Source organism: Alligator sinensis, unplaced genomic scaffold (genome assembly GCF_000455745.1).
Source record: "Alligator sinensis unplaced genomic scaffold, ASM45574v1 scaffold748_1, whole genome shotgun sequence".
Lineage (NCBI taxonomy): Eukaryota > Metazoa > Chordata > Crocodylia > Alligatoridae > Alligator > Alligator sinensis.
The window spans coordinates 869011-893961 of NW_005842455.1; the positions used below are offsets into that span (position 1 = coordinate 869011).

Consider the following 24951-nt stretch of genomic DNA (forward strand, 5'->3'; position numbering starts at 1 on the left):
TGCAGCTAACATTTAAATCATGTGCCTACAGAGTGCCTCCTCCAAAAACAACCTCTGGACAGCTCAAGTTCCTCCCTCCATTCAGATAAAGCACACACCTCACTCACTATAGGCCCATCCCAGGCATGCAGCTTTACGAATTCCTGCCATTTTACCAACAGTCTTGCCATTTTGACGCATTAATGAAAATCCCAGCTCCTGAACATAACTTGCTATGTAAGATCAGGGGCTTTTATTTTCTTAAACAAGCAATTCCCTAGTCCTCAGTCTTTGCAGAAGAGAACTTGGAAATGTGATACCAATGAACCCTAAAGGGTCTAAAACCAAAAAGCAAGAAACACAGACTTCAGTTCACTTTAAGCTTGTGATTGTTAACCCATCTCAGCATTTTGGGGGAGCTAGACTTTTGCAATTGGCAATCATACCTTCTCAGTTATGCCACTTCAGTCTTGCTTAGTATTTCTCCAATTGTTCTATAGACATCATTATAACTCATCCTCCCATCACCCCTTCTACAAATGGGGAAATTTGAGCAGCAAGATTTGAGGCCAAATTTTCAGCATCCAGAGCTCTAGGTGCTGAACTGCTAAAATCAGGCCTAAGGGAATTTGACCCAAGTCACCCAGGTTCTCAGTGCAGACTATGCCTCAACTTCTTGACTGCCAGGCTTGTGCTAAACTGGAGAGAGCTCATCTTCCCCTTTTTCAAGTACAGCAAGACCATGTTATAACCCCATTCCCCACCTCTTCCCAAAATTCACTAAATTGTTTTTCCCGACTCCATTCCTTACTTTGAGCCTTTTTAAACTCTAGCTCTTCCTCTACTTTTCTCCCCTCCGTAGCTCTATTAGTGCATCTGCTTCATGTTCAGACTTTGACTGTGGCTCTTACTTGGGTACTCCCATCCCTACTATTTAAAGGAAGACTTTGGTATGCAGGGATAATGGAACACATGCTTTTCCATACTCTTTCTTGTCCCTCTCAGGTCAAATCAAGCAGATATTTTTCCCCCAGATGGTATCAACAATTTCCAAACAGAGCTCTGCTAACATATCTCAGACTCCACTAACAAAGCCTTCTATTCTTCCTGTCCAATACAAGAAGAACAGCTTTACTAGAATGAAAAGCTTTACTACTACAGGTTTCTCTCGCCAACCACAGTTTTGAGTATCCATGCTTAATATTCTATATACCATTTTGGCTACCATGGTATACAGTTTTGAGTAACCACAGTTTTCTGTGGCCATGCATCAGCCCGCCACCTGCTATTTTTTCCCATAAGCCAACCCTGGTTTTGCCAACCATGGGTACTTCCAAGAACATAACCCCTGCAGTTGGCGAGGGAAACCTGTACTATTCATTCCTGACATGAAGCCATACATCCTCTTCTATCTACTACTTGGTCTCACCATATCATTGCCGCTGTGCAATGCTGATTTGCAACCGGTGACTGCAAATGTAACTGTGACTTGCAATTCTTTTTGCTATCAAATTATTAGGAGTATTATTTTTATTGGTATCACGACAGCAGCCAGAGTCCCCATTTGGAATCGGGCTCTCATTGTACTGGTCACTGTATCAACAGGCAACAAAAAAGAAGAGCATCTGTCCCAAGGAGCTCAAAATGTTAGCAGCCCAGGATTCCCACAAAGCTCCTTCAATGCTTTCCATCATTTACTATTTCACTTCTGAGCTCCACAAAAAGTGCTACCCATTCACCTAAGTCTTGACCCCATGGTATTGTATTTCCACTGGCACCCAGCCTGAGCAGAGACAGTGAAGCAACACATGCCAAAACCATGTGATGGTTTTATGCAGTGGACAAATAGAGGCTTACAGTGAAACTGCTGGACTCGTTTTCACTTCAGAGGTTTGTTTGATCATTGTTCTGGGAAGGGGCTTAAACCTTAGGCATATCTAATGGACCAGGAGACTTGGCATACAGCACTTGTACTTGCTATGATATTGCAGCTGCTTTAGTCCATTTGCCCCAGCAGGGGGCAGTGTAGTACAAAGAGTAGGAACAGGACAAGGAGAAAAATAATCAGCCGGGTGGAACACAAAGAACAGTTCACAATAAATGTGCAGCTTGAATTAGAAATCATTGAAGCTTTATTGCACCCATCTACTGGGGACAGGATTACACATCCAGACTATATGGTAAGTTAAACACAGATCCAAGAATATTCAGAAAAGAGAAAGTCTCAGCATTTCCGCTTTCCCGAATGATGGATTTCTCTTTGCTCGTTACAGTTTAACCATACCATGGATGATGGGGATAGCTAAGGGAAGGCAAGAGAAGAGTGAGAAAACCCTAAATGACTAAGCAGAGGTGCTTGTGCTCCTGTGCACAGCCTAAATTAATCCCTTGAAAAGGAGAATTTTTTACTCTAAAGTGGTCAACACCTCTTGCAACATATTTCCTAATCAGCTAGTATTTATGGTCAATATTTTATATTTCCAATTTCCCCCTAAGGGCTCACGGGAAATCTGCACACCTGCCAACCTTTTCAGCTGGACCAATAATTGCCAATTTGCTCTTTGCCTCAGTATATCACTCAATTTAGCCCTTGCTGTGCCCTGCATACATCCTCATTCATCTAGGTGCCCCCATGACAATTAGAGTGTTAGCTTCAGCTAACTAGGGCAGCTATTCTACTAGGGTTGGAAGACAATTATTAGTCTATTTTCCCATCTCGTGGCAACAAAATTGAGAATCCATGACAATTACATTCAGCAATTCTGTACTCTGCCTCCTGCTCCTCCTCCTCCCCCTCCCCCATCTTCCAAATATTTCAAATTATCACAGCTCTACTACCACATTCAAATTTTCCATGTTCACAGGGAGTGAGGGTTCTATTTAAATGATAATGAGGGACGATCCATTCAATTTAGCGAGGGAGAAAATCCATTAAAACGCAGGCAGTTCTTAAGCTGATGGGTCAAGAAAAAGATAAAACCTTTTTTTAAAGCCATTATACAAGGCTCTGTGTGGATTTTTACACTGTGCGGGACATCAGAAAAGATTAGGACAATTATGGAACGAAGCAAAAAAAAACCCCAAAACAAAACACCCAAACCTCCCACTTTTACTTGGGTCAACACAACAAAACAGCGATGGGGCTTATCAGCCTCTTAATTCTCTGGTAACGTCCAATTACCTTACTATGAAAGACAGCAGAAGAAAATCCTATTTTGGAAAAGGCTGTTGATTGTGTGCTGGCCCTAAAGGAACCTGATCGGATGCTACAGGACATCAGTTGAAAGGACTTTAGTTTTGTAAGAGATTGAAAGGAAATTTTTATTTGGGCACTATGAGTATAAAACAAGTGGAAATCATATGCCCCCTCCCCAAACAGACACAATCTGCCATGCAAACTTGGGTTCTTTTGTTTTCTCCTAATAACTTCACCATATCAAATCAAAAACCAGGCCCAACAAATCAAAGCTTTGCAGCCAGAGATGATCTCACTAGATCAAATACACATTTTACCCTCCTGATGATCTGTAATCAGCGGCACTCAGAGTAACGTCTGGAAAGATGTACTGTACAACACAGACTATTGCTGCTATATTATAAAGCTTTAGTGCTCTTTCCGCAAGGAAAATTTGCTGCGCATCAAAGACAGAAGCAGAATCACGGCTGACGGTTTTGCACGAGTGTAAAAGATGCACTCAATCGCGTCACTTCAGTCTTTTTCAGGGTGTAATTATTTCACAACAGACCAGGCCACCTTTTGCCTTCACGGTCCATTACAGACTAATGACATACATTAATGTAAATAAAGCACAACATGCTGGCACCCCATTAAATAAGTCACCTCAAGAAACAGTTCAAATAGAGAAACTAAGCTGGTCATAATAGCACCTTCTAACTGGAGAACAGCAATCAAGGTGGAGGGGGAGCCAAAGCATGGCGGGGGGAGAGGAGTGTGCCCTTCTGTGCTCCCAGGGTAATAATACTCAGTGTTATCGCCGATACTTTCATACATGCATCCCTGCACACCTGCTGTGCACCATATCTGCTACCACCTGCTTTATTTACTTTGCTGTTTCCACAAGTTAATAGGGACAGAGATAGGAGGTAAAGGCAGCACAGAACAGGCGGCACAAGAGTATTGAGCCCCAACGCACAGAGAAACAGCAGGGCAGCTCCTTGGGGCTGAGCAAGCAATAGGCCAGGCGCCTGAGGCAGCATGGTATGTCGGCAAGAGAAAGCGACTGCCCTGGGACAACTGCAGTGTAGTCTCAATTTGTAATCGCTAGATGGCCCCTAAGGAAGACGACCCCCCACCATTCCCTTTAAACCCTAAGTTCCCTATGAAGGTTTAATCCTCTGAGTGTCACACATAAGGGGTCAAGTCAGTTCAGTTGTACACCATTCATCCGAACAGTGAGCCAGGAGATACCTCCGTAGAACCGCATCAGGGCCTGCTTATCCGAGGGACGGCAGAATCCAGCACTCATTTTAACTCTTGACAGCACCCCTCCCCCCCCAAACAACACCCAAACTTGGGTCCTCTTCCCCAGCTGTTCAAAGGTGTACAAGCAAACCGAAACCCCAGAGCCTTCGAAGACCAGCGCAGTGACCATCCCAAACAGACTACAGGACATTTACTGCCATGCAAAGAAGGGGTAGACGCGAGTCCAATGACATCACATTCGTCTGATAACAAACGCTGTGCATGCTGCGATTTGCAAGCTTCGCTTTTTTTTCTTTTTTTTTTTTTTAACTGCTTAATTACTTATTAGAAATGCACTAATCCGGAAGGGCCATAAGAGCAGCTTATTCAAAGTCCTAGTGAGTGCTCCAGCCCACGAGCATGATGGTTGGCAATCTCCAAGAACTGGATCTCCAATTCTGGCTGAATTTCACTGGGGAAGTAACTACAGTATCTTGAAGAAAGTTAGACACCCAATGAAACTCAACTCTACCGGACTTATAATTATGTGGGCTAAGGGAAGGTGGGGAAAAAGGCTGTGCCACTGGTTTAACAAGCAAATTCTGAGAGTCGTGTGGCTCGAACTGGTAGATCTGAATCTTTTATGACTCCCCCCTCCGCCCCCTGAGCTGTACTGATCAGCATCCATATTTCCAGATGCCTCAGGTCACACACTTGTCAAAAATGGTCACACACTTGCCATGAATAGCCAAGGGGAGGGGTAAAGAGAACAGCAAAAAAAAAAAATAAATAAAAAGGAGGGGGCGAAGGCGAGCCCGTTCTTGTCTAACAACATACAGTCAAAAACAAAGCACACAAAAAGATGATTTGCTGAAAGAGCTCCTAACCCCCTCCTTTCCCTTTCCAGTGCATTCACATTCGTTATCCTGGAAGCAGATCACAGGGACATGTTATTTTTTTCTTCCTCCCACTGTGTAGGCTGTTTACAGCGTCCCATTCACACTCAAAACATGTAGAGAGAATTTTCCCCCGTCACATTTCCCTGTCAGAGCTGTCAAGCCGAATCCCGCTTTAATCTGCCAAAAGCACTTTTCTGCTGACATTTTTAATAAATACTTTCAGCTTTTAAACACATTTGTGGGAGCCATTTTTCCCCTTTTTTTTCCCTTCTTCTCCTGTAGAATGGGCTCTGAAAGCCTTAATAGCAAATACATTACGCTTATCAAAGGCTTTCTCCCCCCTTCCTTCTGCATCCTGAAGCAGAGGTAGTGTTTTCAATTTTAAAGCTAAATTAACTGTCCAATTGAATTTGGCTGGTGTGAGCTGTTTTCTGTGACAGGTTTTAGTTATGAAACATATTTTACATTAATAGAACTCAACATGAAAACCACTCGCTCTGGGATTTCTGTGGCTTGCCATTGAAATGTTAAATTTAATATTTCAGACATGCTCGTGCCAGCGTTTGATTATTGTTCTTCATTTAAATCTCTCCTAACGGGAAAGGTCCTAATTAGTAAAAAATCATGTTTTAATGAAGGCAAAATGCTAATTGCTAACACAAAAAGCCTTCACATAAAATTATCCCAGCACTGCCATTGATTTCTTGGTGACTCAAAAGCCCATTTGTGTGTTTACACACTAAGGCACCGTTTGCTTTTGTTTTATCATAACATTTCACTCAACCTAGCAGTGAATTTCCTGAGAGAAAGACAGCTTCTTACCACCAACCCAAAAAAGCTTCTCCTGTCTCGGAAGTAGGAAGCATAAAAATAGGTAAGCTGGCTTTGCAGCCACCATAATTGCATGCAGGAGCTAAAAACAAAACCAGATGTAAAAAGCTTTCTTAACACAACTTTCCTTCCTCCTTTTTTTTTTCTTTTTGAAACCCCCCCACCATCTCAAGCCCTCTTTCCCCTCAGGAATAACAATTCCATTTTGTTTTCCCATCTCTGATCTTTCGCTTATCATATTATTTGCACCATGATTATAGTGTTTGCAAGGCAGCTCAAGCACTTATGCCATAACACTCAATCATGACATAAAAAAAAAAGTTATTACACAGTGACCTCTGCATGCCAACATTTGTTCAGTGAGATTTATGAAAAGCCATGTCAGCAACGGGAATTGCTGCAATGAAGCAACGCTTGCTTCTGAATGGTACTTACATCACTGAGACGGTCCCTTGAGCTGCTCCGCTGAGAGCTTGTGGCCTCCCTTATGCTGTCTTCCTCACTATTTCTGCCACTTCTGCTCGTAGGGACCTTCATCTGGAGGGAGCAGAGAAAAAAAAAGTAAAGTATTTTCAAGCACTGCTGTGCCTCCTGTTTCTTAGGTCATGGAGAGCATTTTCATCTCAATACTTTCACTGCAACTTGGAGAAGAAGTGCTTGAGTGCATGGGGCTTCCCTAAAGATTGTGTTGCCCACTTGCTTCAGTGGGGTTTTTTATTAACATTCAAAGACCAGGTAAATAAAGCACTCTTGGAAGGGGAACATGCTGAGCCAATGGCTATGACCCCAGGAATAGCGAGTGAAACGTGAAAGAGGTTTCCATTGCAGCAGGCTACTAATAAGCCTCAGTTCAGACTGGATCATTTCAGTGCTGAAGACTCTTCTAACTAAGTTGACTTGTTGTTATATCAGGATCCCCATCCCCAAATTACTGAGATGCCATTAAATATGCTTAAAAGTTCATTGGTGGTCTCTCAAAAAAGGAACCAAGCTTCCTTCCCCAACAGATTAAAGCCATTCATTTACATTGAATCAAATTTTTCGAGGTCATATTTTTCCTTGAAGTCTGTATGTGGGAAGTTCACATAAGGCCAGTGTTATCTGTCCTGAGAAAGCTCAACACATCCTTGGAAAATGTGCCAAAGAAAGGTAATCCATGTGGTTGCCATTACCCTGGCAAGATAAAGAGGTTGAAGCATGTGAAGTATGTTGTTATTCCCATGCTACTATACTCATTTTACACCTGGGAAACTGAGTCAAAAATAGACTAAGGACTGGATTCTCAAATGGATGTAGGTGCTTCTGCCACTGATTTCAGTGGGATCCAGTGTCTAAAACCTATTGAGGAGCTGGGGCTCAGTGACTGGCCAAGGGTCACCCACAAGGTCTATGGCAGGGCAAACAACCAAACCTGGGTCCCCTGTGTCTAAAGCTAATGCCCTAATCACTCAGTCTTCCTTCGCTTCCCTTACTCATCCTTCCATGTCTTACCTCTGGTCTTGCTTACATGTGAACCCAGGGCACTGAGCACTCCTCAGTCTACAGCAGGAGTAAATTTAATTCCACAAAGTGCAAAGGGGCACGAGTACAGGACAGACGTGTCAGTCATTGCTACATGCCTGGGATCATTTACTAACAAATTAGTCTGCTAATTCCCTTGTGAAATATTGGGCAGAAGGAAGTGTTTAATTTATTAATAGGTTCTAGTCATATCAGTTTGGTTCTATTTAAAATTACACTCTTTAAAATATCGTCTTGTACAAATGGTTACTTTTAATGGCAATAAAATCCCCTTGTTTCTCTCGCTGCTATTTCACTGCATAATCTTCAATTCAGGAAACTACTGTAAATATTTTACCCATCACTTGAATACAATATTATAGCCACAGAGAGGCTAAATTATTAAGCTACTGTAGAGAATAAACTACATTCAGAGACCTCATAGACCAGAAAAAACCATTGTGATCATGTAATCTGTTTTTTTCCTACATAACACAGGCTGAAATAATTCCTGTTTGGACTAGAGCACATCTATTGGAAAACTGTCCAGAATTGATTTAAAAATTACCACTGATGAGGAATCCACCATCATCCTTGATAAATTGTTCTGATGATTAATTACCTTCATTGTTTGCACCTTACTTATAGTCTGAATTTGTCTAGTTTTAGCTTATTATACTTTTGACTACTAGATTGATGATCCTTCTATTATCAAACTCCCACTCTCCACAGGTATTTCTAGACAGTGATCAAACCAACTCTCAACCTTTTCTTTCTTAGGAACACAGGACTGGAGGGGACCTCCGCAGCTCCAGAGCCCAGCACTGCCAATGGCCTACCCTTCCAACGGCAGAGAAGTCATTGGTTAACACGTTCAGAGGATCTGAGGAAGAGGACTACATCTCAAAGAAGGCAGTGCTCCTCTCCCCTCCCACATGTCCTTGCCCAAAATGACCTGGGGATAAATCCCTTCCTGGCCCTACATCTGGCCACTGATTTCACCCTGAGCAGAAGAGCAAGACCATCTATGTCAGGAACCTACAAGGTTTGTAAGTACTGGCAGAAGCCGCAGCGCATCCCATACAAAACCCTTAGTCTTAGCTTTGACCAAAGTCTGATGCTTCAGAGGAAGGTGAAAGATCTCTGCAAAAGCCAATAAAGCATTTATAGGGGGGAAACAATTCCTTCCTGGTTCCTACAGGGGACCAACAAATGCCCTGAATATGCAAAAGTTAAATTGAACAGACTGGTTTCCTTAAGTTTTATGTCATAAAGCATAATGTCTTCCAACCCTCTCACCATCTTCTGCTTCTCTGAACACTCTTCAGTGCATCAGCTTCCTTGAGCTGTGAACACTATAACTGCACACAGTATTCCCATAGTGGTTAAACACCATGGTCAAATATCCCTGCTTCTACTATAATTTATCTACTTCTACTCAGTAGAAGTAGATAAATTATCTACTTCCAGGCTTCTACATCCAAGCCAGCAGCATCACACTAATTGGCCAGGTTGTCTCAAGGACTCTCCAGTTCATTTTTTAATTACCTGCTTATCAGACAAGGACCCCCCACCCCAATATACTTTATTTCTTGAAGTTGGACTTGACATTTAGTTGTACTAAAATGCACAATATTTGCTTGAGTCCAGCCTGTTAACCCACCTAGATCAGGAAGCTGTCTTTTTGATTATTTACCACTTCCCCATCTGTGTGAACCCACTCACCCAATGATTATCCCTATTCACAATTACAGTTTGAGGCAAACCAGACAGCAAGTTTTTAATCCATGTGGTATATGCCATGATGATTTTATATCATTCTACTTCCTCAATCTACATTCCATAGATGTTCCCATATTTACTGGCATTTGCTTATACCATCTTTCTTTTCTTTAACTCTTTGTTCTTCATCAATGGATTCCTTTTTCAGTTGTTCTGTTATTTTTACTCAGGGCTGAAGTCAGGCTTCCAGACCTATAATTACCTGGTTTGTCCCATTTACCCTTTTCTAAATATTGGTGCATCTGCTTTCGTTCCATCTTCTGGAACTTCTCCAGTTTTCCACTACTAATTGCAACATCAACATTAGAAGTCAAGAAAGCTCACTGGCTGGCTCTTAAAACTACTGCATACAACTAATTCAGACATGCCAGTTTTTAAAACTCTAGCTTCAGCAGCGCCTGCTTAACATCCCTTTATGTCACTGTTAAAATGGAAAGCATTTTATCATCATCATCACAGAATAGCACTATTATCATCTGACTTTTGTCCTCAAATGCAGGAAATGTATCGATACATAGAACAGTTCTGTCTTTTCTTCATTATTATCGGTAATTCTACCAATTCCCTATAGTAAGGGACCAACATGATTATCTAGTACTTCTCATCCCCTGAAAGACTGCTAAATCAGGATTGAGATGATAGCACCTTTCAGATACCTTCAAACAACGCCTAGCCAGCAGCAAGTTAAAAAAAAAAAAAAAAAAGAACTCTGCTGCTCACAATCCCTAAACCTTCTTGGGCCCAAATGTTCAATAAAAATATATAGCAAGGGAAAGTCATCAATAATTTTAAGTTAAGGGTTTTACCCATCCTGTTACCAACAGATCCCAACCTTTTGCTATTTTTCTTGAGGAGGAGGAGAAGTAGGAGTAGCAGTGGAAGTGGCAGTGTTAGTAGTAGCAGTAATAGTAGTAGTATATTCTCCCATCACCTGTTTCTTTTTTCCAAAGTTCATTAAAGGGAAACTACACCTACACACACAGTAACAAATTGAGACAATTTGACCTGACAAGGTCTTGCACAGGCAAGCAAATTAGAAGCATCACTGCTGCCATTAACCTTTCCAAGTAAATATCAATTATTAAACTTGCTGCACTACCTCTGTCCCCAGTTTGCTGCTGTGAATTAAGAGGGTCATCAGCCTTTTTGACAGATCTTGTTCATTTACACCTGCTGCCTGCCAGCAGGGGAGCCCACACATCCGCAGCCGGAGTGCTGAGCCAAGCTGCCTTAATTCATCAGTAATTACCCTAATGAGCCACATGCAGGACTGAACTAGGAGGACAAGTTGTTCCGCTAAATGGATGCATTGGTTTCATGGGCACTCTCCACAGATCTGGGTATTAGCAAACTGGTCAAATGCTTGTTTCTTGAAGTTGCTCCTGGCTTGACTGCTTGATTTCTAATCAGCTTCTCTGAATGGTGTGGCTTCTGGCCATATCCTAAGGATTGAGCCTTACTCTGAAACCTGCCACCCCTCTTCCAAAGAACTGGTTACCTGTGAAGGATCCTAACATTAAAAGCCTGTCTAATCTTTGCACAGGGAACCTAAGCATAACACAACCAGACACTTGCTTCTCCCTACCCTCTGCCTCTTTCTCTCCTCCCCTGTTTGGTTGTCTGATGTATTTCACAACTCTTTCAACAGCGAACATCAGGAGAACTCTAACATGGACTTTCAACTTCATCATCCAGACCTACAACACTACACCTACAGAGTAACTCTGGGAGCTGTCAGCATTAGTACAATACTATGCATTAGTGGAATATCCAACAGAGAAGGATGTAACATGCATTTTGCCAATGTACTGCAGTAGCATCACCACCTATTATTACACATTTCAAATGCATGAACAAACACAAAGAACCTGTATGTTCAAGTGTTAACATGGCATGGTTCTTGGGCGGGGGGGAAATCAGCCCCTCCCCCAGCTCCTGCATGAACGCTGCTCTTTCTGAATATATTTTTTTTAAATGAACAATTTCAAGAAATGAGGTTGCCAATATCCTTTTACGAAAGTTAAACCCAAATGGTACAAGAGGACGAGTATGCTGGGTGAATTCTCTCTTCTAAGAGCTAAACTCTGTCCCTACCTGGATCCCAGTTCAACAATATGTTAGTCTTACCCCTTTTAAAAAGCATTGAAGTGCATTGCCAAATTCAGTCCCTACTAAAGTCAGCAAGGTTGTCTGGAAGCAGAAATTGTTCCTGCATTGTTTAAATGCGGCTTCGCCTTGATACGCGATATAGCAAAGAACATGCATGTTGCAATGAAAAGCTGGCAGTTATCACCCCTGGACTTCCCTGCTAGCTATGTTACAATCCTAACCACAGATCACAAACCTAGCTTTTAGACTATAATGTCTCCTTTCCACCAAACAAGCATCTCAAACCAGGGGCTGATTTGGCAAGGGAAAGTTTAGGTAAAAAGGCACAGGGAGATTCGAAAGGCTGCCAGTCTGCATGCTCCAGGTGCTCATGGACAACAAAGCTGCATGAAAGCCAAGAGTTATGAACCTCACGCCTTTGGACATCATGTAGCGTGATTAAATATCATAACTCATTCCAGCAATAACTTCAGCTCTCATTATATTCCATCTCTGCCTTTCTCTGCTGCTGCTTCACTTTATTTATTTATTTATTGCCCTCCAGTCTTTTCCTTGAGAGGGGGGAAAAATGCCCATGGACTGAGTGGGGTCCTCCCTCTAGAAAAGAGCTTCTTTTTCATTATCACTGCGCCAGCTCTCAACCTCTGCTTCTTAATCATAATAGATCAGTCCACTCTCCATTGACTTAAGCTTTTCCGATGTCATAGGAAAGCACATTTTTATTTGGTGCACCTATTTTCAAATCGCAGGCACGCTGCCCCTGCTCATTATTAATAAATACACTCCGATTTATCAGAAGCTCCGTCGGAGTGCCACAGGGAGCCCGGGGCAAAAGGAGACAAATTCTTTTCTTAAGTTGTTCTGAAAGGTGCTGGGCTTACCGACCCTCACCCCCATTAACCTAGCAAAGCTAGTTCGCTCCTACTGGGAGCTCCACAGCTTGCACAGCGGCAAACTCGGACTGATCTTGTGCCATCTCAATATATTTGTTCATTATCTTGCGCACACACAGAAGCATTTGGAAATGTACTCGGGGCACAGGCCAAATTGAATCATCTGCCTTCATTTTCCACACGATCTGAAGCTACAGCTGCTACAACAGGCTGTGGGATTTTTATTTTCCTTCCCTAACCGTTTTTATCTCTCTTAAAGCCACAGCAGTCTGCTTTTAAACCCCTTGTCATTTCTGGTTTTTGTGTTAAGTTTCTCAGAACAGGTTCTACAGACAATCAAATTTACTGATGCTTCATCGGGAGGACAGGGGGTGGGCTATATCCTGAAAGCAGCGCAGAATGCAGCCCCTGTTGGGGAAAAACATTAATATTCAGAGATGTCTTCTATGGTGGCTCAGATGGGTCTATTAAACCATTAATCCTCTGGCCTCTGTTGCTGGACAAGAAGTGGCAGGAATGGCAGCTGCCTACCCCACATACTGGTTAAGACCCTTTACTCAGTACGGAGAACACAGAGGATTGGTCTACAACCCTCAACATACTTTCCCATATCCAGAAAAGAAAGGCATAGGGAACCCCATATGGCATCAAAACTGAGATATGTGAACTAGTAAAGCAGTGTTAACCTGACAGAAAGGCTTGATTCCCGTAAAAGCTCAGAAAAACAGGCGTCTTTTTCAGTTTTGTTGCGTGAAAGGACAAACCACCCCTATTGTGGCAAAATTCAGATGACTTCTATTTTCCTACTGGCAAAGGTAGCTCCAGGAAAGCCAGGTACACTTTGCATTCAATGCACTCCAAAGGGAAAGGTCACATACTAATTTTTAGATCAGTGGCTTTCAAGGCGCTGCCCATTGCTGCTGTTTACATATCTATACCATACTGGTGATGAATGTACTAAAGGTTAATACAGTCTCCCTTCTGAATAGGCTTGGCAGCATTTGATTTTTATCAGTAAAAGATGATAAACGTTGATTTCACAGACCAATGAAAAAATATTTCCATCATTAACGATCAAAATTTATATAAAGGGGACATAAGAAAAATTATGGCTGATGAAGCGTGTGATGACTTGGGGGGTGGGAAGAGCATTGTGCTGACTGTAGTCTGGACTGCAACTCCCAGAAAACCCAGGGGACTGGGAACAAAGGAAGAGGAAGTGACAAAGCAGACGAGGGACCTACGGGCAAGCTCTGCCACTCGGTGGTAGTCTTACAGTAGTTATGTTTGTTGCGGCAAGTGGTTAAACTGCACTATAATAATACTATATTGTCATTAATAAATTGTCTGCCTCCCACGCTCCTAATTTCAAGCAATCCTGAAAATGCAAATCAATAAAAATCAAAATAAAGGCTTAAAAATAAACATTGATATTATCTGTTGAAATAATTAAAAAAAAAAAAATCAAAGTCTGCCAAACCTGCTTATAAATTAGCTTGCTGTAGAGGGGCAACCCAGGGAAGAAGAATTCCTTGCAGATGTTTCAGACTGCCAAAACTTATTTCCGGTTTCAGACTACTTGAATGGTTCTGAACAGCTGTTCCTTCCAAAAACTTCTTGAGGCTGGGGAGTCCTTAATACAGGGCCTGTCCCCTTCTCAGCATAAAAAATGTTTATTTAACACAAAAGACGATAAAGTCTAAACTATACTTTTGGGAAACTTCCTTGCTTGCTGTCTCTTCAGTTTGGTTGTGAATGCGTGGCTAACGTTTCTCTTTGGTAAACTATCAGTAATAGCGACCCTTCTGCATTAAGAGACAACAAACTGTTTTAATAAATATAAATTGACAGTTTAATTAAAATATATTGGAGAATAGTTCAAAAAGTACTATTTGTGGAAGAAACAGTCCGTTAAGGGATTCCACTCAAGGCTAGTTCCGCATGTTTTAAGCTGCCAACAATAAGCAGCAGTGATGTACACCGCACGGAGCTCCACCGCCAATGATTAAAGAGCAGGCTGGAATTATAAACGTCTGTTTTCCAGCAGGAAAACAAAATAGTCACCGAGTTGCCTCTGGTTTTAATGCTTGAAACAAAACAAACCATTTGGTTTAAAAAATGTATTTCTTTAAACCTGAAAAGGCCCATGTATCAAAACAAGGTGGAATCAGCTAAACACATTACTTCTGACTTGTTTCCTTGAAAATCCGGCCTTAATGCATTCTAACAAAATTTATCTATCCCAAGCATACCACATAATGAGATCAACTGGGAAAAATATCAGGCTTGTTTGTATATTTTATACTTGCTCTAACTTGGCAGTTTGGAGATTATGTATTCCCCAGGTCCCTCCTTAAATCGTTTCACACGCTGCAATTTGATTTTCTTTGCTTGCCCTTTTCCACAATTTTTTTGATACATTTTATTGAGTTCTGGCTCAGAGGGAAATGTTCCCTTTGAATTAAGGGTGCAATCATTTTTTCTCTAAATAAGGACATATGGCATAGAAAGCAACATTATGGTTCGAGGATTTTATGATTGAAGTAGGACTTGTTTAAAAAAAAACCGACAGTACCATCAAGTTAGATTAGACTGGGTTTTCTAATTAGATGGTTTTGCTACATATCTTGTGATAGGCTATCATAGATATGGCTCATTTTTTAATTGTAACATGTCAATCTTTGCTAACCGTCACAAGGAGGATGGCAATAGTAATGTATTGTGGTATACCAGGGCATTTTTATTTATCTCTCTGTTCAGTCAGGATGGAGACATTATCCAGAACTTAAAAGACAGCACTGGGTTCCAGACCACTGGGTTCGTATCCTGACTCACTCACTCACCCCGGGGCAGGTGACTTAATTTTTACTTTAGTTTGCAAATCTGTAAAATGGGAGCAAATATGTATTTACTTCACAAAAGTATGAGTGCAGTTATGAGCTTAAATGAATGCTTGCAAAACAACTTGTGATTAGCTGATGCAAGGCGCTATATATAAGCAAATAATGAATGATATCAGTATTCAGAAATATTATTGGGGCAATGTTTATTTTGCAGAAATCAAGCAATCCAAAATTAAGAGATTCTCCTTGACACTGATTTTAACAGGCTTCTGCACTGTTAACAATAGCACTCCTTATCATTGGTTTGTGTTTGTTTCCATTTTTAATCAGGTTTTCCTTGTTTGTTTTTAAAGGGAAACAAGGTTGGAGGGGGAGGAAATACAGTAGCTATTCATTTTGGTCAGTCTACTGGCTCTGCAGTCTTTGCCAAGGGAAGTTGCGCGTTCTGTTCCTAAAGCCAGTGCAGCACCCTGCACTGAGCCCGACTGGGCCTGCCAATGAGAAACACTTCCAGGCCAACTTCTAGATGTGTCTATAGCAGCAGTGGATTGCAACTCTAGACATTCCCTGGCTCCTAGGCAGAGCTTCCTGGGCTAGCTTACTCCTCCTTTCTAGAGGTATAACTGAAGATGGAGTAGCCCTTTGCCTCCCCGTGTAGCAGCATGACTAGCAGAGTAGCTTAAAGACATAACTGTTAGTAGCAGTTGCCTTTTCTATGCTGGAACCAACTCAAGAAGCGGTTGCAAAGATTTTCACAAACTCTTTAATGAAGGCTGGCCCTGTGTTGTGGAACAAAGCCTACAACATATTCCTATAATGGGTTATGCTGTCTTTATTGGAAGCTTACTGTAAATGCAGTAGCTGATGCTTACTTTGGAAGCAAGCTGATTCTTAAATGGGTAAAACTGCTTGATTTTACAGCTGCCATCAGACATATATAGCAAACTGCCCCCTGCATGCCCCTATCTATACTTGGCAGATGGTATTAGACAGCTGGAAAAATCTGGGTTTGACATACATCAGTGGTAAACTGTATCAATGTAGACCAGCTAGTGTGTGTGTGTGTGTGTGTGTGTGTGTGTGTGTGTGTGCAAGCACACGTGGGTGTGTTTGCACATGCGTGCATATTTGCCTTCTGAAGGATAAATAGCTGACCTCCCAATCATTCCTAATCCATTTAGTTAAAGTTTATTCCCCACAATAGGTGGCATGCAGAAGATATCTGGTGTTTCCTCTCCCCTCTGTCTGGAGAGCCAGACAACACGATAAAGGAGGCAACATGTAATTTTGTGGCTCACAGTATAGACAGCAAGCACACACAATCTGTAACAAACCAAGGGCTACCACAAGGGATAATTCATGTGGTCCTGTTGCAAAGTCAAACATAAGCAATGGTGAGAAGAAAAAGCAGGATTCCCTGCATTCAGTAAGTGAAGGACCTGAGAGAAATAAAACAAGCTTATTGGGAAGTGAGGCATCTTTGGCTGTGTTTAGTAAAAGAGATTAAAGGAGCCTGCAGCCACAAAGTGACTGAAGAGGCAAGACCTGCAAGCCCAATAGATAACAACAGTATTGTAGCTGGAGAGAGTCGAAACTTATAACGACCTCTGCCGAAAAACTGGCTTCTAATAAGTACTGCCCCAGCTGGAAAATTCAGGCATAAGCCAGATGCCTTACCTACAATTTAATTTAGTGATTGGTCTAAAGGAATAATGGCCAATAAATATTGTGAGAGAACAGAGAGCCAGTTACTAGGTAAGATTTGTAGCTCTGACTTCCACACTTAGGTGGTTTGGATATATGACTTTCAATCATAAAATGCTCCCCTGTTTATATCCGACAAGAAGCAGATATGCTACATGTAGTATGAACTCTTACAAACATATGTAGCGAAGATAAACAGTATTTTTGAGTTGATACTGTCTGGTCTTTAGGCTCAAGAATACTGGTGCTGCTGGCCCACCGAAACCACGGTTGTAAGGCAAGCAACACGGACTACGACTGAGCCACTGATTGACCGAGCTTCAATTCAGCAAGGCTGAAGATGTGTGCGGCTGAAGCCAATGGAGTAAATTAGGCTGAGTTTACACAATGCTTTTAAACATCATGTAGGAGGCAATCAGAACTGACAGCTTTAACATTGCTGTCATCTACGCATACAGATACCATCTATTAAAGGCTAATATCAACAGCTGTGCTGTTCAAAGCAACTGTAAATTTAATATACATATTAAATTGTCCAAAGCTGCAAGAGATGCTTCATAATAAGTTAGGAAATTCAACCAAGAAAACCATCCTTCAGTTTAGTGGTGCATTTCTCTGTTGGAAATCTCATTTATCACAAAGGAGGAGATGAAGTTGAAGGAAAAAAGCTGAAAACCTGTAAAGTACCTTCAGAACAGAAAACAATGAATGAAACCTTGAGGCTGGCATTATCAGTGATGTAGATGAGGCAAGAATGTTCAAGAAATAATTTTGCTCTGTATTTGGGAAGACGCAGACTGATGTACTTACAACACAGGAGGAAAATTAAGTATTTTCCAGTCCACTGGTAGCAAAGGAGGGTGCCAGATAACACTTATTAGGAAAAGATATTTCAACAGAAAAGACAGATAACATGCACCCAAGAGTCCCTAAAGAGTAGGCTCAGGAAATATCTGGCCCACTGATATTATCTTTAATACATCTCAGAAAACTGTAAAATGTCCAAAGAAGGGAGGAATTCATATGTCATACCAACAGTTAAAAAAGGACAAAGGGGATGATGGGGGTAATTATAGGCAAGTAAGCCTGACATCAACCCCAGGAAAAATAATGGGAGAGATGATATAGGATGCAAAAGATACAAACATAAAGAACATGAGTCAACATGGCTTTACAGGCAATGGATCTGATTTCATTCCCTGATAAAGTTATCAGATTGGCCGCTCAACTTAACCATGTAGAAGTAAAAGAATCCTGTAAGGCTTTTTACTGAATACTGCATGGCATTCTGGTAGAAATATAAGCAACTATATAATGTCAATAAACCACAGATTAAAAGGTTAAAACTGGCTAACTGACATTGCAAAAAGTAGTTGGCAATAAGGAATCATCACTGACCATGGCTTTTCTAGGACAGTTAACTAGAGATTGGCAGCAGGCCTGAGGTTATTCAACAGTTTCATCAGTAATGTGGAAACAAAATCATTAATCATTGTTGATAAAAGATGTAGATGACAAATATTGTTGAAGTGGTAAACAGTGATCATCTAGCTGTTGCTTGTCAAGATAAGCCCATTCAAAGAAAAGCATTTTAACATACCAAATTAAAGAATTATATCTCTATGAACAAGGCAGGCAGCCCGTACCTACCAAATGGATGACTGTACCCTAGAAATCAGCAAAGAAAAGATTCAACGGGTCAAAGGGGACAGAAAACTAAACCTGATCTCCCAGCCTGATGCCACGGCAAGGGAGGGATAATATGAAAAGGGGAGCGGCAAGGAGGAATAGAGAGGCAGTTTTTTACCTCTGCACACAGCAAGGGTGAGACTGATACAGGTACACTGGGTGCGCCTCCTACAGTCCAAGTTTTACAAAAAGAAGGTAAAAAATTGGAGAAGGTGCAGAAAAGAGCAACAAAAATGAGTCAAGGGCTAGAAAAAATGCCATATAGGGAGAGATGTAAGAGCTTAACCTGTTGAGTCTATCGGAGGTTTCTTGATTCTAACACAATACGGACGTTTGTTAATGGAAAAGGCAAAATGAGAGCTAATAGCTGAAAGGAGAAGTCGAACTGGACAACAAATTTTGAACAGGGAGGATAACTGAGTAATGGAACAAACTACCATGGCAAGAGGAACTTCTCCTTTTTGTTGTCTTCAAAGTCCTGGTTGAAGAAATGCTACAGCCATATACATGTTACTGGGCTCAGTACAGGTCTAACAAGGTGAAATGTAATGACATATGATCTACAAGAAGTTTGGTTAGATCTAACAGGCCATTCTAGTCTGAAAACTTTATGGATCTGTGACACTGAACCTGAAGAAAATGTCAAAAAGCTAGAAGGACATTTCTAAATGTGAGCTATGTGTAAGGAATTATTGACAAAGATGTTGGAGACATGACCTAGGAAAATGGTGGCAAACCTGATGCAAAAAGTAGGATAGATGATTATGGAATCAGAGTCCCCCTACCCCATGGCTAGCTTTAAACAAGGTATATGGGCATCAACCACACTGTAGCTAAAGCAAGACAGGCTGCACAAACTTGCCTGGGATCCTGGGGGGTATGTATGTGGCAGCTGATCCTGCTCTGCTATTTAAGCTGGCACAGGAATGTCTACATCATCTGCATTCATACCTCTGAATCGCAGTGTAGACATATCCCTGCCCCCTGATCCTGAAAAAATTTTCACATGACCGACTCCATGCTCAAGAACAAGTTGCATATGCCTTTGCCAGGCTTGTGCCAAAAATGTTAGATAAGGAAAGCATCCTCTTGATCAGCCGCTTAATCTCCCCTTCTGGGATAAAGCTGCTCTTTATGATACATTTATATTACTGTGCCCATTTAGTTTTAAAAGCCCCAAGCAACTGGGCTTCCACCACTTCTTTTAGATTGTTCTGCAGATTAAAGTACAATGTCACTGTCAGGAGTTCTTCCTGACCTTCTGTCCAAATTCAGTTATCCCACCCCTGTGTCCATGCATCATAATATTAAACAATCTCTCATGATATTTATACTCTTTTACTATTTTCCTGACCTATGTGCCCCCATACATGCCAAGTATTGCTCAGCCAAGTTGCACACAGAGTACCTTGTCCTATTCTCCCTTTGAAGCCAATCCCCTCAAATCCCTTGAAGATTATGATGTTCATCTGACTTCCCTTTAATTTATCAATGTATTTTGAATAATACAGTGCCCAAAAATAAATTCAATGTTTCTGGTACGATCCCGCCTGACATGGTCCATATTCCATATTGTTCTGCTTGGTTATGCAACCCCTCAAGGCACTGGCTTCTTGTCTACAGCCATATAACATTACTGTATTCATGTTTCTCCCTCTCCTTGATTGCATGTGTTTTGGATTAATTCTCCCTATAAGTAATCCTAGAGGGTTAAGAGTCTTTGGCAAGTTTGCACTAGGTGGTGAGGTCAACGCAGGGCATGCACTTGGCTAATGGCATCACAATTCATGCTGTATGGGACTGGCAAGGTGGCACGTACGATGCTCCATCCCCTGCCCACCTCAACCTCAGCATGAAGGCAGGAGCAACTTTGTTGTAACAACTTTCTCTTTTCCAGTGGCAACAAATGAAAGCTATAGACAGATTTGAAGAGACTAATTTTGACAGCGGCTCTTGCCCCTTCTCAGATGGAGTACAGTAATAACAATAGGGGCCACCACCAGAAAAAATATCAACGGTTGCTAGAATCCGATATATTGCAGAATTTGCCTATAGTTAGGGTCAGTGTTTCTTATACCATGGCGTGGTCAATGCTGATCATTTAATGGCAGCCTACAAACACCGTGGGGTGTTTTTTTTCCATCCAGTTCACAGCAGCAGACTATTCAGTTATCTTTTAGATATTCACTTGGACATCCTCAGGCATGCCACGTGGACGGACATGCTGAACATTTGGGAGTCCTGCTCTATTACTAGAATTCCTTGGTACACACACAAACAACATGCATGTCCCATACTGTGGCCTTTCTTATATGTACTATATAAATGGACAGCCATTTATTTTTCATTTTAGTTCAACTAAATAAGTGGCACGTATCAAATCTGTGGAATAGTTTCAAGACCGTTTCAGGCTGGACATAAGGAAGAACTTCTTTACTGTCCAACCCCACAAGGCCTGGAACAGACTGCCGCCAGAGGTGGTGCAAGTACTTACTCTGGACTCTTCTAAGAAACATTTGGATGCTTATCTTGCTGGGATCCTTTGACCCTAGCTGACTTCCTGCCTGGGGCAGGGGGCTGGACTCGATGATCTTCCAAGGTCCCTTCCAGCCCTAATGTCTATGAAATCTACCAATAAGATACCAGATCCACTTCCATCAACTTTATATTGGCAGAGGTTCCTGCTTGCACAGATGGGATTCTCCAGGAGAGAATGAGGCTGGTCATTCAAACTGTGCCCATCTGTAACCCTCAGTGTAAGCTCTCTCCCCAGGCTCGCCGGGAGTCCCTTCAGTATTCTGCTCTCCTGAGCTGCTCCCCAGCTTCCTACACCCTGAAAGCCACTCTCAGGTCCTTGCCTTCAGGGCAGAGTTAACAAAAAATACCTTCCTCAGCAAGGCCTAATTAGGAATCATCCCGCATTTCCCCAAAGGGCTCTAAAACCTGCTAAAAGTGCTGGGGATCTCAGGAGAGTTGCCCTGTCTCCCTGACTGCAAACTGAAGGCAAACCTTAAAAATTATTCCCTCGAATCTGCATCTGCATGTACATGCTTCAGAAGCATTAGGAAACACTGAGAGCAGATTTGCTGTCTGCTTGTTGATTGAAAATTGTGTTCACCCATTACAATCAGTCAAAACATGAAAGTGTTGCTGGGGGAAACTTCCAGCAAAGCTGCAGGTCCCACTTCACCACTACAGATTTGGTGATGAGGAGAAAATGTGTTAGAGCGACCATCAGAAGCAAAGTTTGCTCCAAAAGGAAACATACAGACAATTTCCCTCCAAATACCTGGGGGACAAACTGTTTACTCTTCAGCGTCCTGAAGAAGAAGAGAAAAAAATCATAAGAATAATTAAAGCCAAAGCAGTTCAGGTGATGTCCCTTGATAATTTTCTGCCCTGAATAACCAAAAAGGGTGACAATTATTTCAGTTAATTATCATGGTGTTTTTCTTTGAGATTAACATTCAGAGCCAAGGACTAGAAAATAGATCTTCAGAAGTCAGCACTGTGATTAGGACAAGCAGAGAGCTCTGTGGAATAGTTGTTTGTCACTTAATATATACAAGGGATACAGTGAATTATCCAAAGACATAATGAAGTAAACAGAACAGGGAAGGCTTGATGGAGGGAGCCTGGGATTCTGCCGTTCAAAGAGAAGGGCTTTTTGTTTAGCTCTATACACTGCATGCATATACACGTACACACTGTACCACATCTCGGGAAGACAATGTTAATCATCTAGAATAAACTTCATATAATGCTTTGAGACTGGCCTTATTCTACATTAGCTTGTGTGTTGCAAAGAAGATTTTCAAATTTTTAATAGAACATTAGAGTTTGGCCCAAAGTGATGTTGCAGCTCTGACTCAAAATCAAGTTTTCTAGACTACAGTACGCTCCGGTTCATTTAGCAAATATTTATTCCCTCACCATATACAGATCCATGGTCTGTCTTCAGTCACAGATCTCCTTTTGGTCAGGAAGTTTGTTTGCTTTTCCATTGCTGGTATCAAGGGCTGGTAGATGCTCACACAAAGCAACAACCCCTCCACAAAAAGGAGATCTTCACTCTCCAAGAACACCCAATTTGCTATGGCTCACTCAGCAGGTCTTAAAATTTTACAACAGCATGTAGCATGCTAGAAGGATTATTTAGTCCCACTGACACACATCCAACTATAGACGGGAAGTCATGCCTTCTGAACCAAGTAAAACCTTTTGACAGATGACTACAGACAAGTTAGAAAAGGCTTGTTCCTGGGCAGAGAAGGTGACCCTGAAGTCTGAGCAGGATCCAGTGACTCTAAAAGATCTGACCAGCTCTGAGTGGTGAGGAGGGAGCGGGTTTGTACACAGTTTTGTTCTTTTGAATGGCTCAGTACATTTCTGTGCTTTCATTGAAGAAAAGCAATGCGCGTGTGTTTAACAAGTTCTTCTCTACGGCCTCCACGTTCCTTGCTTCAACTCTCACATAGTCCTAAAGACTTTTAACAGAAAAGCAGAGTGCCTGTAAGGGTAAATCACTGGAAATGTGTGTATTTATGCTACTGGGAAGACATGACAGGCTTCAGCACTAGTCTAGGGCATGGGTATAAAAAATATCACCCCAGGGCCAGATTCAGGCTGTGGAGCTCTATCATCCAGCCCTCAGTGCTCCTGTTGGTTTTGGACCAGCCCTGTGCGCCCTATGCAGTATGTGCTGGCCTGGCCGCACACTGCATGCAGTGAGCAGAGCTGGTGTGGTTTACACTGCACACAGTGCCTACGTGAGGCTGTGCCCAGCTGCACATGTGCTGCATGCAGTGCGCGGGGATGGTTCGGGGTGCATGCTACAAGTGGTGCACGGTGCTGGTCTGGAGCATGTGCTGCAGGTGGTACTTGGGCCGGATGGGGACCTATGTGCTGGATTCAGAGATGGTCCAAATCGGTCCCACAGATCAGCCCACACACTGGAGCCAGTGCGCGGAGCTAGTCCAGTGCAGTCAATCCTGAAGTATGTTGGGTGCAAATACATCAGACAGGTGAATAGTGTAGTACGGGAGAACCTGTCCAGGCCTGTCACACTATGGCTACCATCACATCCAGAATGGAGACAGGACAGCTTCAAAATGGACCTGTATGGCAAAAACTTTTGACAGAGCCAAGTGGCTCCCTAAATTGGCAGGATTAAGGCACTCCAATTTTGACTGCCAGAAGCACACAGTGGAATGAATCATGTAGCTAGCATTGCAACTGGCTACATTTCATTCCCTGGCCTGAACAACCAGGTACCTTTTTATACCTGAGTCACCCAGGAGCTTGTACTTCTGGAGCTGTAGCAAAACACCTTAGCTGCTTTGCCACCATGTCCCCTTACCTGTATAATAGGGGGAATAAAGCTGATTGCAACAACAAGTTAACAGAAGAATTCCCGCCGACTTCAAATCCCTGAAAATTGTTATGTGGAAAGTGAACATACCTGCTAGAGGTTTATTGGTGGAGCGCTCTGCAGAATGCCAGTACTATAACCCTGGTTGTGTGTAAAACCATTCTACCGCACATGTGTATACAATACTACATGCACCCACTGTGAATATCCTTTTTGCTCAAATTTTTTAGATTAAGTGCTGTCCACATTATACCTAAGGATTTTCTATTTAAAGTAATATTATTGTTAAAAGGACACCATCAGCACAGGCCTTAAGGAAACAATCTGATCTAAGAAACCAACAACGTTGCCTCGGCAAAACAAAGCAATTAACATCCGAGTTCACAGGGAAATGCATTAGTACAACAGATGCATGTGCATGTATTTTGACCCTTTGGTAAAATGTACCGTTTTGGGGCCAGATGTTTTTGCTCATGCCAAAGAAGAATCCAGCTGCATCAAGCTGTGAATATTTCTTCTGATCTGTCAAAACCTGCTATGAACTAGATGAGAAAAAAACAGAACCCAAGTTTAAAATAGAAGTCTGTTTTCTGCTGGGGATTTTACCACCATCTGTATTTTAAAAGCATTAGTACTACTTGAAGCCCTCTGCAAAAAGTTTGTAACACAATAGGAAAAGCACATTAAAACACCATTTAAATAAGTCTAAAGTCTTCCAGAAAACATGTGGTGAACAGCTAGTGTTGTCTAGCTTTTTCTAAAACCACTTTAAAAGTACTTGTAAAGGCAAGTACTATAAACAAACTGCATGGTCTCTCTCGTAATATTCTGCCATAGCGAACTCAACTCCCAGTACTGGGAGGGGAGCATAACTTACTGGATTTGTAACGGAGGCTACATAAGATTTTCAAAAGAGCTAGAAAGAGGG

General features: G+C 41.9%; 1 protein-coding gene across 1 annotated transcript in view; it reads right to left on the reverse strand.

Moving 5' to 3' along the window:
* Positions 1–24951, reverse strand: part of FBRSL1 (fibrosin like 1) — a 676121-nt gene that overhangs the window by 354418 nt on the left and 296752 nt on the right. The window contains 1 exon segment of the mRNA XM_014523175.2: positions 6568–6669. Within this exon segment, the coding sequence (XP_014378661.2) occupies positions 6568–6669 (102 nt within the window).